The sequence below is a fragment of the Salvelinus alpinus genome, chromosome 38 (genome assembly GCF_045679555.1).
Source record: "Salvelinus alpinus chromosome 38, SLU_Salpinus.1, whole genome shotgun sequence".
In the NCBI taxonomy this organism is placed as follows: domain Eukaryota; kingdom Metazoa; phylum Chordata; class Actinopteri; order Salmoniformes; family Salmonidae; genus Salvelinus; species Salvelinus alpinus.
This window is the reverse complement of record NC_092123.1, coordinates 11,342,389-11,358,514: the sequence shown is the minus strand read 5'-3', so window position 1 is coordinate 11,358,514 and position 16,126 is coordinate 11,342,389. Positions and strand designations below refer to the sequence as shown.

Here is a 16,126-nt window from a genome sequence, read left to right as displayed (position 1 = left end):
TTTGAGCTAATCACACGACTGCGAGGCTGAACGTAAACTGAAGTGCACATGACACATGACAGGGTAGGGGGAAGGTGTTGTGAGAGGTGATTGGTTGGTATATTAAGCCAATGCCTATGCGCCTGGAGTTTCTACCGGTCTTTCGGTAGTGGCTAACAGCAGCTAAGTTTGACTCGCTGATCCACCAGACTTTTTGCCCATTTGGGCAGAAGTGTCTGGGAGCGAGATTATACTTATACCAGCACTCACACACAGTACACTCACTCATAACCACGTTACTCACACACATCCTCACCCCCCCCCCCCCCCCCTATTTCTCTCCCTCTTTCTAACTACCTCTATCCTTCTCCCCCAATCATCCCTCTCGCAGTATGGCACAGGGGGCAGCAGATCCAGCTGGATTCACACCCCAGCAACAACAGGAGGAGGAGGTGACAGAGGAGACATCCCCTGCCATGGTAGAGGAAGATGAGGAAGAGGAGGGGCAGGACAACGACCAGGATGGAGACGGGGATGAGGACGACGACGAGGAGGATGATGACGATGACGTCATTGACGAGCGCGACGATAGCGAGCCCACCACCAACATCGCCATGACTACCACCACCACTACTACTACCACCGAGTCTGTGGAGGAAGTGGTCAGAGGTGAGAGGGACTGGGAGGGCCAGGGACCGTGTGTGTACATAATTTACTCTGCTTGTCTATTTAAAGGTTGAGTGAGTGTATGCAGGGGTGGAATTGGGGGGGGGGGGCAGGCAATCTAGAAAGTCACCACTAAATTAGTAGGAATTCAGCTAAATCCCCATTCCACCACCCATATTTCACCCGAGTGTATGACATTACAGTGGTGTGTGTGTGTAAGTTCACACACCATTGGTATGCTCACGCCTGTACGATTATAAGAATGTGTTCCAAATGGCACCCTATTCCCTATATAGTCCACTACTTTTTGACCAGGGCCCATTGTGCACTGCTTTTGACCAGAGGCCTATGTAGGGAATAGGCCGGGTGCCATTTGGGACTCACCCTGTGTGTGTGTGTGCTGACGGCTCATTGCCCCCCTACCAGAGGTGTGTTGGGCGAATGCGGAGACGGGCCCATGCCGTGCCATGCTTGCACGCTGGTACTTTGACCGCGAGGAGGGCCGCTGTGCCCAATTCATCTATGGCGGCTGCGGGGGCAACCGCAATAACTTTGAGTCGGAGGAGTACTGCCTGTCTGTATGCAGCAACGTCAGTAAGTCAGTCACACAGACAGCGTCCTGTCTACCTGTCTGTCTGCGTGTCCACGTCTGAAAGCTAGCCTCTGTCATTAGCCCTCTGGCTAGCTAGCTGCTAACCACGCTAATACTAATTCACGTTACGTGCTAACCTCTGGTCTCACAAACCACCACTTGTACTGCCTGTCTGTCTGCTGCACTGTTAGTAAGTCAGTCACACAGACTACTTGTCTGTCTGCGTGTAGTGTCTATGTTGGCTAGTTACCGTCTGGCTAGCTGTTAACCATGCTAGTTCTCGCTAACCTGTGGGCTCACTTAACTAAATCTTGTTGTACTGCCTGTCTGCAGCATCGTCAGTCACACGGACAGCAGAGCTCCCTGCCTAACCGTCTGCACTGTTAGTGTCCACGTCTGCTAACTAGTTTCTGGTTAGCCGTCTAGCTAGCGTCTGGCCCTAGCCATCTGGCTACCTTGGTGCTAACTACACTAACCATGTCCGCTAACCACTCTGGTCTCACTAACCACCACGCATTGTGTGTTTACTGTAGGCTTGGGTGATATACCGTATACCGGGGTGTTTCGAAATACAGACGGTATGATTTTCAATACCGTTAAAAATAATTTATGTGTTGTTTTTTGGGGTGGGAGCACCCCCTGCCTCGCGGGGGTAGGGCCACTACGCCACTGCTTATAACCATAAGTTAAGTATAAATATAACAAATCTAAGATGTCAATTAAATGTTATCAGATAAATAGAAATCCAAAATGGATGGTGTTAAGAGATATATGGGAGGTGTTGAATGGAGCTGAAGGGTGGGGACTAATAACAAGATGTTAATAATAACCAATGTTAAACATACGGGGTCTGTAAAATGTATATAGGTTCAGAAATTTGTGCAATAGCAGTTACAAATAGAAATCAAACTGGATGGACATCAGAAATGGAGGAAGGACTAAAAACAAACAAAATATAACTACCGTATTGTAAAATAGATTGTCTGTAAAATGTGTATAAGGTAGACGCTTAAGTGTTATTGTTTATTAGTTTACTCCAATTGGGGGAGGGGTGGAATAAGGGAATAATAAAGGTATATTCAACAACAAAAAGTGTGTGTGTGGATATAGTTACCCCAAAAATATATGGGGGAAATGATGCAGACAATTACTTTGCTTCCAGAAATCTTTCCGCAATATTAGAGCTGATCCACCCCTTTAAAAAAATAAAAAATGTTATCCGGTTTGCTAACTGCTAGCTAAGGGGCTAGATGTAAAGATCAAGCTTGTTGGCTACAGCAAAGACATTCAATCCCCTCCTAGATCAAGATCCCTGTTACGTAATTTAAATATATATATATATATAAATAGCGTCCGTTGTGTAACACATTCGGTAATATGGTACAGAAACGATATGACTGTATGAAAATCTAGATACCGCCCAACCCTAGTTTACTGTACTCATGGACAAATACATTCACACACACACATCTTTTAACCTGTTTGTGGGTTTTAGAAGACACTAACACGAGTGATTTCACCTGTTTTTCCACTGATTCCGTATGAGCGGACAGAGTGTGTGTGCGCGCGACAGATAGGGAAGGCAAAAGTTTCTCACGCTGATTTGAGTGTTGTGTGAGGCAGTGACCTGACAGTCGAGTGTGTGAACGATCCAATCAGCGATGGTTCACTCTCGCCCTCCTCCCCCTACTTTCTGTATACAGTGTCTTATGTCTCACACTCCCTCCTTCTCTCACTAATCCTGTCTTTCACTCCATCTCACCTCCTCTGTAGCAGCCTCTGAAGTTGTGTGTGCGTGTGTGTTTTCCACTTGGTTGAGCATATCGGAGGTGTGAAAGACAGTGTTGTGGTTCCACCAGCTAGCAACCCTCTACCCTCACATTTAGACTTCCAAGTTTAAAATTGTATTAATGGTTCTGCTTTGTTCGGATCGCAAAATGCTCTTGGTTGTTTTGGGACTATTGAGTGTCTGTGAAAGGAAGTTGTGCTAATCTCTGAGACAAACTAAAACAAGAAACATGCTTCACATGACACATGACAGGTTCCAAAGTATCAAATTCAACGCTTCCTTATTCATGTAAGAAATAATATATTTATGCTGTTCAATGTTTAATCAAGAATGATAATGAAAGGTACAGTATGTCACGTAATGTGATACACTTTAGCCTGGGGATATTTTACAACATCGTTCCTCTCGGAATGATATTACATATTATACGATTTACTTTTTCCTGTCAAACGGATAGATACAGGTCATGCAAGGTATCCCAGCCTTAAGGCATAACAGCTTTTTACTAGCTTTTTCTGTAGTAGAATAAATGGGCAAATTGCTAAAGTAACTCTTCTAGAGGATTTTAATCAAACGTCTAAATGACTTGGAGTGTCTATGGCAGTCACATTTAATGGAAGAGATTTGTTTAAAAATTATATTTTAAAGAAATCACGGTTGGAAAATTCCCCGACTCTGGAGGGAACAAGCAAGAAATCTGGAATCCTCCAACCAGGACACACACACACACACACAGAGAGACACCAGCCACCCTTCAAACGCACACTTCTCTGCTTTTTCACTCTGTATTGTTTACTCTCGTTCACTCGCTCGATGAATCACTAACCAACCTGTTGTTGCTAACACTAGTATTATTAATCGTCTAGCTTTAGTGTTTGCTGTTATGGAGCTGCTACATAGTGTTGGTAGTTTGGAATTAGTGTTTTTACTTTGTTTATTGGTATTATATTACTGCCTCCGGATCCTTATTTCAGTCAAGTCAAATACTCTGAAGGCACTTATCGTAAGTCACTCTGGAAAAGATGGTCTGGATTTGAGGAGGAAAGCAATGAAAGAAGAAACATAGAAAAAGGGATCCCCGGTGAAGGAACAATGGGGGATATCTGAAGACCAGATTGTAAGAGTAATTTTCAAAATTTCTCTCCATCTCATCCCCATCTCTCTCCTACCTCTCCTCAATTGCACCCGCACCCCTCTCCTCCATGTCCATTTACCCCGCCCCCCCCCCCCCCTCCACCACCCAGTGCCCACCGCCGCCCCCAGTCCTCCCGACGCCGTGGACCGTTATCTGGAGACGCCCGGGGATGACAACGAACACGCCCACTTCGCCAAGGCCAAGGAGAGTCTAGAGGCCAAACACCGCGAGAGGATGTCCCAGGTAGGATAGAGGGAGCGAGAAGGGTAGGGTGGAAGACCGGGGGAAAAGCGGAGGGAAGGGGCGATAAAGAGGGGTTGAGAGTGGAAAGGGGATGGAGAACGGGTGAGGTTGGGGGGGGTAGAAAGGGAAGGACGCGAAGACACACTGTCGTGGTGAAAGATCATGTATGAATATAGCCGGAAGGAAGGAGTTAGATACAGCAGTAACGGGTCTTTCTTCTTGTATGTGTGTAGGTGATGAGGGAGTGGGAGGAGGCAGAGAGGGAGGCCAAGAGTCTACCTCGTGCTGATAAGAAGGCTGTCATCCAGGTCAGACACACACAGAAGATACTCAAACATATTCATAAATGTTAAATCAGTGACTGTCAATGTCATAGCTGTTGTTAGTCTGAATATTTGATAGTAGTGTGGTGGTGGTAGGGAATTTTAATTTGTGTGTGTCAAATACTATGTGTGTCTTATCATGTACCTATCTATGTTAAATATGTTTGTATATTAAATGTGTCATGTTGTACAGTATAATAATGTGTGTGTGTCTTATCACACAGCGTTTCCAGGAGAAGGTGGAGGCCCTGGAGCAGGAGGCAGCCAGTGAGAGGCAGCAGCTGGTTGAGACCCACATGGCCCGGGTTGAGGCCCTGCTCAATGACCGCCGTCGCCTGGCCCTGGAGGGCTACCTGACCTCCCTGCAGGCCCAACCACCCAGGGTAGGTAGAGAGTACATAGTAACAGAGTATAACACACACGGTGTTGCCTGGCCCTGTAGAGCCACCTAACTGCCCAGCCACCCAGGGTAGGGACACACACACACACACACAAAGTACATATGGATCATCCTCCCATTGTCTTAATCCTCCCACACACAGACTGATGTTCTGACTCATATCTCTCTCTCCCTTTTTCCCTTCTTCTCCTTCTCTCTAGCCTCGTCATGTGTTCAGCCTATTGAAGAAGTATGTCCGTGCAGAGCAGAAGGACAGACAGCACACCCTTAAACACTTTGAGCACGTCCGCATGGTCGACCCCAAGAAGGCCGCACAGATCCGACCCCAGGTAATAAGCCCACTAAAGGCCTTAAAATGTAAATTTTTTAAAAACTCACATTTGAATGTGTTTTACATGGTGACAGTAATTTTGTCATTCTCATGAAGGCCAGCGAAGGCTGAAACATTTTGATTTGATCTTGAATTAGATGAATAAAGATTTTTATTGATGCTCTTATTACTTTTTGTATGTACCTCGTCTCACGTTGGTTGAGCACCTTCTAGTCCTGTCCAGTGCAGAAACAAAATATTTGCCATTTGTACCAAATAAAATAATAAACCTAGAAACAACATTTCTCATCCACCCCCAATGCCAAATGTGCTCACACACACAAACACCATTACACCACTGAATGGTATTTTGGTAACCTCCTGCCGTGTACAATGTATGGCTCACAGAAGATGGCTTGTATTAAATAGCATTCAAATGTACTTGTAGGTACTGACCCACCTGCGTGTGATTGAGGAGAGGATGAACCAGTCCCTGGGTCTGCTCTACAAGGTTCCCGGAGTGGCCGACGATATCCAGGACCAAGTTGGTGAGGTTTTTTTTCAGTCTCATTTCTCCTTCATTAAAACCAGGTAAAGGTTGACCAGGTCTGTGTGTAAGCATTAACTGATATGAACCAGTAACCTGCCCTCATCCACACTGTCACCAACCACTATCCATAGTTTATATCTACAAAACCCTCATCCACTTTTCCTTTTTCATTCATGATACAGATAATCATATAACATCATGACATCTCTCAATTCTCACCTACACCTCTGTCAAATCTATAACTACTTCCCACTCCCTCCCTCCCTCTCTGTGTTTGTCTGGGTCTTGAGTTGTGTGCGTCACCGAGCCGTCTGAGTCCGTCTCAGACTGTCTAGTTTTCCCTTCTCTCAGGCTGCTCCCCTGCCCTCTGCGCACACACACACCGCCTCCCAGCAACACAGACATTGGTTTGGTTTTCTCCTGTCATTTAAAACAAATGAGAACAGAGAGCGACCTTGTTTCAAGTGAAGTGCCTGAGGAAGACTTAAAGGGTGCCTCCCAAATGGTACCCCATTCCCTATATAGTGCACTGATTTTGACCAGGGCCTATAGGGTACCTAAAGAGCATTCTGAAAGTATTCAGACCCCTTGACTTTTTACACATTCTGTTAGGTTAAAGCCTTATTCTAAAATTGATTTAGATATTTTTTTCCCATTATAAATCTACATACAATACCCCATAATGACAGAGCAAAAACAGGTTTTTATACATTTTTACAAATTTAAATAACCCTTTACTTTGTTGAAGCACCTTAGGCAGCGACTACAGCCTTGAGTCTTGGGTATGACCCTACAAGCTGGGTATGACCCATTATTTGCATATCTTTTCAAGCTCTGTCAGGTTGGATGGGGAGCGTCGCTGCACAGCTATTTTTCCGTTCTCTCTCCAGAGATGTTTGATCGGGTTCAAGTCCGGGCTCTGGCTGGGCCACGCAAGGACATTCAGAGACTTGTCCCGAAGCCACTGCTGCGTTGTCTTCAAATTAGATGTTATTTGTCACATGCACCGAATACAAAAGGTATTCGGTGCATGTATTCGGTGCATATATCACCTTACCTTACAGTGAAATAGTTACTTACAAGGCCTGAACCAACAATGCAATAAAATAAAAATCTATATACAACCAATAGAAAAATAACTAAGGAGCAACAATAAAATAACAGTAGCGAGAGGCGAAGAGCACATTTTTTGTCCATTTAAAATAACATCAAATTGATCAGAAATAGTGTAGACATTGTTAATGTTGTAAATGACTATTGTAGCTGGAAATGGCAGATTTTTTCAAATGGATATCTACATATGCGTACAGAGGCCCATTATCAGCAACTATCACTCCTCTGTTCCAATGGCACGTTGTGTTAGCTAATCCAAGTTTATAATTTTAAAAGGCTAATTGATCATTAGAAAACCCTTTTGCAATTATGTTAGCACAGCTGAAAACTGTGTCCTGATTTAAGAAGCAAATAAATTAGCCTTCTTTAGACTAGTTGAGTATCTGGAGCATCAGCATTTGTGGGTTCGATTACAGGCTCAAAATGGCCAGAAACAAAGCACATTCTTCTGAAACTCATCAGTCTATTCTTGTTCTGAGAAATGAAGGCTATTACATGCTAGAAATTGCCAAGAAACTGAAGATCTCGTACAACGCTGTGTACTACTCCCTTCACAGAACAGCGCAAACTGTCTCTAACCAGAATAGAAAGAGGAGTGGGAGGCCCCGGTGCACAACTGAGCAAGAGGACAAGTACATTAGTGTCTAGTTTGAGGAAAAGATGCCTCATAAGTCCTCAACTGGTAGCTTCATTACATAGTACCCGCAAAACACCTGTCTCAACGTCAACAATGAAGAGGTGACTCTGGGATGCTGGCCTTCTAGGCAGAGTTCCTCTGTCCTGTCTGTTCTTTTGCCCATCTTAATCTTTTTTTATTGGCCAGTCTGAGAGATGGCTTTTTCTTTGCAACTCTGCCTAGGTAGGTTGACTTGGTGTTCTTGGGCACAGGGTCTGTGGTGGTTAGCTTGAAGCATGTTGGTATTACAGACTCGGTCAGGGACAGGTTGAAAATGTCAGTGAAGACACCTGCCAGTTGGTCAGCGCATGCTCGGAGTACACATCCTGGTAATCCGTCTGGCCCTGCGGCCTTGTGACTGTTGACCTGTTTAAAGGTGTTACTCACATCGGCTATGGAGAGTGTGATAACACAGTCGTCCGGAACAGCTGATGCTCTCATGCATGCTTCAGTGTTGCTTGCCTCGACGCGAGCATATAAGTTATTTAGCTTGTCTGGTAGGCTTGTGTCTTGGCTGTGTGCTTAGGGTCGTTGTCCTGTTGGAAGGTGAACCTTCGCCCCAGTCTGGGGTCCTATCATGAAGGCTTGATCAATGGAGTGCTGCAGAGATGGTTGTCCTTCTGGAAGGTTCTCCTATCTCCACAGTGGAACTCTGGAGCTCTGTCAAAGTGACCGTTGTGTTCTTGGTCACCTCCCTATCCAAGGCCCTTCTCCCCCGATTGCTCTGTTTATCAGGGCGGTCAGCTCAAGGAAGAGTGTTGTTGGGTCCAAACTTCTTCCATTTAAGCATGATGGAGGCCACTGTGTTCTTGGGGACCTTCAATCCTTCCCCAGATCTGTGCCTTGACACAATCCTGTCTCAGAGCTCTACGAACAATTCCTTCCGCCTCATGGCTTAATTTTTGCACTGTCAACTGTGGGACCTTTTATATAGACAGGTGTGTGCCTTTCCAAATCATGTCCAATCAATTGAATTTACCAATCAAGTTATAGAAACATCTCAAGGATGATCAATGGAAACAGGATGCAGCTGAGCTCAATTTCGAGTCTCATAGCAAAGGGTCTGAATAGTTTTTTTTTATATTGATGACGGAAAACCAATTATTTAGTACATTTTAGAATGAGGCTATAATGTAAACAAAACGTGGAAAAGGTCAAGGGGTCTGAATACTTTCCCGAATGCACTGTTTATAGGAAATGGTGGCCATTTGGGACACATCCATATTCTAGTGATCCTATTTTCTTGTCTTTGTATGTACTAATAAATAATCGTAATTGTTCAATTACACAGTCATTTACCATTCTATTGCAACAGCATTGACATTCTCTCCTTTTGTCTCTACCCTTGTTTCTTACACCTTCCATCCTCCCCTTTCTATTCTTCTCTCTCTTAATCCTCTCTGCTGCTGTCTTTCACCCTCTTCCCCTTTTTTCCCATTTTCTTCTTTCTCCAGAGTTGCTGCAGAAGGAGCAGGCAGATATGGCCCAGCAGCTGTCCAACCTGCAGAGTGACGTGCGGGTGAGCTACGGCAATGATGCCCTGATGCCTGACAGTATTCCAGACAGCACCAGGGCCTCCCTGGACCTGCTGCCCCAGGAAGAAGACCTGGGCGTGGGCCTGGACGGACTGGGATTTATCCACCCCGAGAGCTTCAACCAGGTCAACACAGATAACCAGGGTAGGTGTGCCTAAAGCTATGATCAATACAAACAGAATCAGGGTGGGAACAGACAGAACCAGGGTAGGTGTACTATACATACACATTACTCATTAAATGTACCGAATCCATAACTGATTGTAGACAGCTGTCAGGGTCTTGACAGGGATGAGATCAAAGCGAAACTATATTAAGAAGATACTCAACCTCCCTTTTCACTTTCTCTCTAGTTGAGCCTGTGGATGCCCGCCCTATTCCTGATAGAGACTTTCCAACACGACCAGTGTCTGGTCTGAAGCCAGAGGAGATTCCTGAGCTCAGGATGGAGGCAGAGGAGAGGCACAGCACCGGATTCGAAGTGCACCACCAGAAACTGGTATCTACACACACATACCACCAAAAGCTGGTACACACACACACACACACACACACACACACACACACACACACACACACACACACACACACACACACCTTCATTTTGTATATTTGCACTCTTTTCATAAATGGCCAGATACAAGCATCATGGAGTTATCCCAGACATATCCATGCTCGTATGGGTATGTCTAGCCATATGTATTGGCTGACCGTTGGCATGGTAACCAAGGCCTGCCGAGATGACTAGGGTTAGTAACTGGCGTCTGCGATGCCAGGATGTTAGTTTCACACCAGCGCTAATTTATAATTGTCCTCAGATACGCAGAAATGAATAGGGCCTGATTTTATTTTTTTACATTTGAATAAGAAATAAATCCAAGGAGTAAATCTAACATCCCGATTCTCGAGCTGCAACACACAGACGTGTCAACAGACATGGAGGTTAATACATCATTATTGGACGTAGCTACCACATGTCTGCCCCTCCTGTTTGTTGTGATGCTGAGTTTGCTGACTGTCCGCTGTACGTAAACACATGGACAAATACCTTTTCGACTCTGAATTGTGGAAAGGTAAACACTAATTGTTTCAATTTAGCTCTCGCATTTACGAGTGAAAGAAATGTAAATGCGAATATGAAAAATAACTTGTTGCGTTTGTGCCAGTGTGATGTATATTTAATTCTGCGTCCCATAAGTTCTATTTTCCACGTAACATTACGAGGATCACGCAACCTGATAGACTGTAACTGTAATTATGATCCACGTCACAAAAAGCATTACAAAAGTATAATCAAAAATAAGTATAAACATCTTGGAATTAAATGGAGTCGGGAGTTTAGAAGACTGCCCAATGAAGAATGAATCTGGTATTAGCTATAGAGGCAATGCTTCTAAAATGCCTTTGCACTAGATTTGAGATTTGATCAATTTATGTCATTTGTTTTTATGTTTTCAAAATGATTTTGCTTTTAGTGTTGATTAGGAACCGTGTCTAAAAAGCCAATACTTGTGAGCTGGCCCTATTGATTGTCCCTGTTTGAGAGATGACCCTGTTTGTAGAAACTAAACTTGGGGGCATGTGCTAAGAAAATCATTATAGATAATCATCTCCATTCTACACTGTACATGTAATGGAATAAACAGACAGACAATCTGTGCTAATTCCACAAAACATATATTTCTTGTATATATTCTGTACTTATCAGTATGAATCTTTTATTTATGTTTTGTAAATACCTTTCAGAGGACTGAACTGAACCAGGTGTGATCCATAATGTTTGTCTAAGCACATGAATCTCCAACTTGCCGCGCACGCGTCTGGTACTTTAAAAAGTTGGACAGGTTTGGCAGGTCTGAAACCCGCGACACACATACATTCACACTTAGAAAAACAAGCGGCGTTTCGTGCCCAATTAAATGTCTTATACATTTGGTCATTTTCCTCATTAAATAAGGGGGGGGAAATGATTATGTAACAATCATCTTGTATAACTTTAAGCTTACCTCTAAAATCCCTCGATAATGTAACTCTGAACCTTAATCCCAAACCCCCTCAACTTTACCGCGGCCTCTTTTAACACCTAAACAGTCATCCTAACGTTAGATTACAAATCATGTCTTTTGTATTCCATCCAAACCCCAAATTATTCCTACTCTCTCCAACTTCATTTCACCTTAATGCCTTGAACTCCTGACCCCAGATCTGTCTCCATAAATCCAGTCAGTATTTGTGATTGGTTGTGCAGTGTGATTTACAGTCCCTCTCTTTCTCTCTCCTCTCTCTAGGTGTTCTTCGCCGAGGATGTCGGCTCTAACAAGGGCGCAATCATCGGGCTGATGGTGGGAGGCGTCGTCATAGCGACCGTCATCGTCATCACCCTGGTGATGCTGAGGAAGAAGCAGTACACGTCCATCCACCACGGAGTCATCGAGGTGAGGGGTAGAGGAGATGTGTGTGTGTGGACTTGTATTACTATCCTAGTGGGTACCGGAAATCTCCAAAACGTCCCCACAAGTATAGTGAAACAAGGGAAATTCTCCCACGAGGATAAAGGTTAAGAGGTTTGTGGTTAGGGGTTAGGACAATAGGATTTTGAATGGAAATCAATTTTAGGTCTCCACAAGGATAGTAAAATATATGCTATGCGTGTACTGTTCTTGACTTTGGCTCAGCATTTCCTTTGTCTCTTTCTGTTGTTTATGAGTTTGAGACTTGAATCTAAAGTCTGTGTAGAAGGTAAACGGTGCACATGTACCGTGTCAGCACATGTACTGCATCCGTAAACATGTAAGGAGTGGGAACAGCCCCCACTCGTTAAACAACAAAAAAGAACCAGCAATAGTGTATGACACGTGTCAAACTCATTCCACGGAGGGACGACTGTCTGTGGGTTTTCACTCCACCCTTGTACTTGATTGATGAAATAAGGTCACTAATTAGTAAGGAACTCCTCTCACCTGGTTGTCTTAATTGAAAAGAAAAAACTAAAACCTGCAGACACTAGGCCCTCCGTGGAATGACTATGAACCCCTGGTGTACAAGGACATACCATATCTTGTGTGTAACACATCTCTCTGTTCTGCAGGTGGATGCAGCAGTCACCCCTGAGGAGCGCCACCTGTCCAAAATGCAGCAGAACGGCTACGAGAACCCCACCTACAAGTTTTTCGAGCAGATGCAGAACTGAGAAATGACAAGCCCCCTCACCCCTATGACCACTACCCAACCGCTCTAACCCTCCACACCCCTATGCCCTTAACACTATCCCCAATCCAAACCAACCCTATCCTACCCTCAAGCAGTGCAGGTTGGAACCAGGCACCACTATCACTCCTGGTCTAGATAGACTGTCCCCTTCAACACTGGTCCAGAGTCAGTCTTTAGTTTGATTTGGAATGAGTTGAGGAATGGATTTGGATAGGGAGATCTGACTCCAGACCAGTGTTATTTAAGGGGGCATTCTCTGGCTGTAGTGCCAGCCACACTGTCCCCAACCCTACACTACTGCATTCTCTATACACTGGGGAATAGGTGAGGTCTATGGGTCAATGAAGCCTCCTCTCCTCCTATCCTTCCTTCCTCCCTCTTTCCTTCTCTGTGCATTCTTATGACAGCTGTGCTGTGTTAGGTCACACAAGGCTAAAATGATGATAATGATGATGATGTACTCGGAATGAGCTCTTTATTTTAGTTATTCTATCGTTTTCGGTTTTGTTTTTCAAAAAATAAATTAAAATTAGAAAAAAATCATATGTAAAGAGAAAAACGTCTTTTTTTAAGTTGCGTGTAATGTAACAAAGTAGCTGTTCCTATTTAGTGCATGATGACAAACATTACGACGGGGTTATTATTGAAAATAATCAAATTCTGCGTCTCCAGAGAGATTCTCACATAGAGATGATCATTCTAGCAGGATTGTACATTTAGTATCTTTCTCGTGATTACGTGACTTAAATTACATTGGATAAAAAATATATATGAATCTCGGTGAATGGGCTCTCTGTTTGGATATCATGTTAAATACACTGTAAGAGAGATCTGTGCTTTTTCGATTTAAGTGTCTTCCTTTTTTATTTCAACCATGCTATGTTCCTAAAACTGCGGGGGGCTGGCTTGATCCGTATTTGTATATTATTATTTGAATTATGATTATCTTTAGTTTATTGCGTTGGCATCCTATTGCGTTTTGCAGACCTAATGAATCAACCCTATTTAATTTTTGATTTCTTTCTTTGATTCCATGTTGTCTTGTGTTTTTTTTTTTTAAGATGGGGGGGGGGGGTGTATGTGGCGGGAAGGCCGGTTCCAGCCGGAGGAAGGGGAGAATGGAGGGATGGGGGTGGATGACTCTGTGTGTTCTCCAGTCTAGTTAGAATTCTTGTTCCGGTTCTATGTTTCCGCAGAAATAAACAACGTTCTTCTCCTCTGTACATTGTGATATATAACAACAATCAAATACCATTTGGGGCTTACTTACTCTTCCCAATCGGTTCCTTTCTTGCTTCAGCTCATCCTTCTCTCTTTCTCTCTCTGCTGAGACTAGAAACAGAGCAGGATCAGTGCCTGGGGGGTGTGCATGTGAAAGATTGAGAGAAGGAAGGAAGGAAGGATTGAGGTAGAGGGAATTACTAGCTGTTCCAGATGGATAGTCAGACAGGCAGTCTGTAAAATGAATCTCCAACCACCCTCCTCCCCTCTTTCCCCCTACTTCAGGCATGCGACTCACCTCTCTCAAGCACTTGTCTAGAGCCAGCCATACGACGGCCTAGAAGGCAACTTTCAGGGGGTAGCAGGGCCGTCAGTAATTGGATGGACTACAGTTTCAGTGAGAAGTAGTGCAAAATATAGGCCTGGGATAGGGTGCCATTTTGCGACGCAGTACTAGAGGTAAGGCAGTGTTGTGGTGGTGTGTAGAGCTGTGTGCATCACACACTGCTGCAGGTGGGTCAGTCTTTGCTTGGGTTTTCAGAGGATGCAGTACCTCACTATAGCCAGAATAGAGTTAGAGAGAGCAGGGTTTCTTTCTTTATTTCTCTGTGGCTTTATTTCCACTGTGTGTAATTGTGCAAGCCATTTGCTTTGACTGGAAAAACGCTTTCTACACTGTATTCCATAAATATAGTTTTGAACGTACATACAGCTCTCACTGAGTCATAGCTCCTAAGTCTTGCGGGATGGGGATATTTTCACTACCGTAGTGTGATTTTATGAATTATGCACTACCTCCTTTTAAGCACAGGACCAAATGATTCCCTGATCTAGATTTTGTTTTCTAATTATACACTGCTCAAAAAAATAAAGGGAACACTAAAATAACACATCCTAGATCTGAATGAATGAAATATTCTTATTAAATACTTTTTTCTTTACATAGTTGAATGTGCTGACAACAAAATCACACAAATTATCAATGGAAATCAAATTTATCAACCCATGGAGGTCTGGATTTGGAGTCACACTCAAAATTAAAGTGGAAAACCACACTACAGGCTGATCCAACTTTGATGTAATGTTCTTAAAACAAGTCAAAATGAGGCTCAGTAGTGTGTATGGCCTCCACATGCCTGTATGACCTCCCTACAACGCCTGGGCATGCTCCTGATGAGGTGGCGGATGGTCTCCTGAGGCATCTCCTCCCAGACCTGGACTAAAGCATCCGCCAACTCCTGGACAGTCTGTGGTGCAACGTGGTGTTGGTGGATGGAGCGAGACATGATGTGCTCAATTGGATTCAGGTCTGGGGAACGGGCGGGCCAGTCCATAGCATCAATGCCTTCCTCTTGCAGGAACTGCTGACACACTCCAGACACATGAGGTCTAGCATTGTCTTGCATTAGGAGGAACCCAGGGCCAACCGCACCAGCATATGGTCTCACAAGGGGTCTGAGGATCTCATCTCGGTACCTAATGGCAGTCAGGCTACCTCTGGCGAGCACATGGAGGGCTGTGCGGCCCCCCAAAGAAATGCCACCCCACACCATGACTGACCCACCACCAAACCGGTCATGCTAGAGGATGTTGCAGGCAGCAGAACGTTCTCCACGGCGTCTCCAGACTCTGTCACGTCTGTCACGTGCTCAGTGTGAACCTGCTTTCATCTGTGAAGAGCACAGGGCGCCAGTGGCGAATTTGCCAATCTTGGTGTTCTCTGGCAAATGCCAAACGTCCTGCACGGTGTTGGGCTGTAAGCACAACCCCCACCTGTGGACGTCGGGCCCTCATACCACCCTCATGGAGTCTGTTTCTGACCGTTTGAGCAGAGACATGCACATTTGTGGCCTGCTGGAGGTCATTTTGCAGGGCTCTGGCAGTGCTCCTCCTGCTCAAAGGGGGAGGTAGCGGTCCTGCTGCTGGGTTGTTGCCCTCCTACGGCCTCCTCCACGTCTCCTGATGTACTGGCCTGACTCCTGGTAGCGCCTCCATGCTCTGGACACTACGCTGACAGACACAGCAAACCTTCTTGCCACAGCTCGCATTGATGTGCCATCCTGGATGAGCTGCACTACCTGAGCCACTTGTGTGGGTTTTAGAATCCGTCTCATGCTACCACTAGAGTGAAAGCACCGCCAGCATTCAAAAGTGACCAAAACATCAGCCAGGAAGCATAGGAACTGAGAAGTGGTCTGTGGTCACCACCTGCAGAACCACTCCTTTATTGGGGGTGTCTTGCTAATTGCCTATAATTTCCACCTTTTGTCTATTCCATTTGCACAACAGCATGTGAAATTTATTGTCAATCAGTGTTGCTTCCTAAGTGGACAGTTTGATTTCACAGAAGTGTGATTGACTTGGAGTTACATTGTGTTGTTTAA

General features: G+C 44.6%; 1 protein-coding gene across 7 annotated transcripts in view; it reads left to right on the top strand.

Annotated features, from left to right (window-relative positions):
- appa (amyloid beta (A4) precursor protein a) overlaps positions 1-14,456 on the top strand; it is a 43,367-nt gene extending 28,911 nt beyond the window's left edge. Inside the window, exons 6-16 of one of the 7 annotated variants that reach the window (XM_071387376.1) lie at positions 371-648; positions 1,072-1,239; positions 4,271-4,404; positions 4,638-4,712; positions 4,961-5,110; positions 5,328-5,456; positions 5,886-5,985; positions 9,231-9,455; positions 9,665-9,810; positions 11,600-11,746; positions 12,400-14,456. In XM_071387376.1, coding sequence (XP_071243477.1) covers positions 371-648; positions 1,072-1,239; positions 4,271-4,404; positions 4,638-4,712; positions 4,961-5,110; positions 5,328-5,456; positions 5,886-5,985; positions 9,231-9,455; positions 9,665-9,810; positions 11,600-11,746; positions 12,400-12,501 — 1,654 coding nt within the window. In that variant the 3' untranslated portion in view covers positions 12,502-14,456. Of the gene's footprint in view, positions 1-370; positions 649-1,071; positions 1,240-4,270; positions 4,405-4,637; positions 4,713-4,951; positions 5,111-5,327; positions 5,457-5,885; positions 5,986-9,230; positions 9,456-9,664; positions 9,841-11,599; positions 11,747-12,399 lie in introns of all 7 variants that reach the window. The other 6 variants (XM_071387374.1, XM_071387375.1, XM_071387372.1 and 3 more) reach the window with 6 other exon arrangements.
- The last annotated feature ends 1,670 nt before the right edge of the window (positions 14,457-16,126 follow it).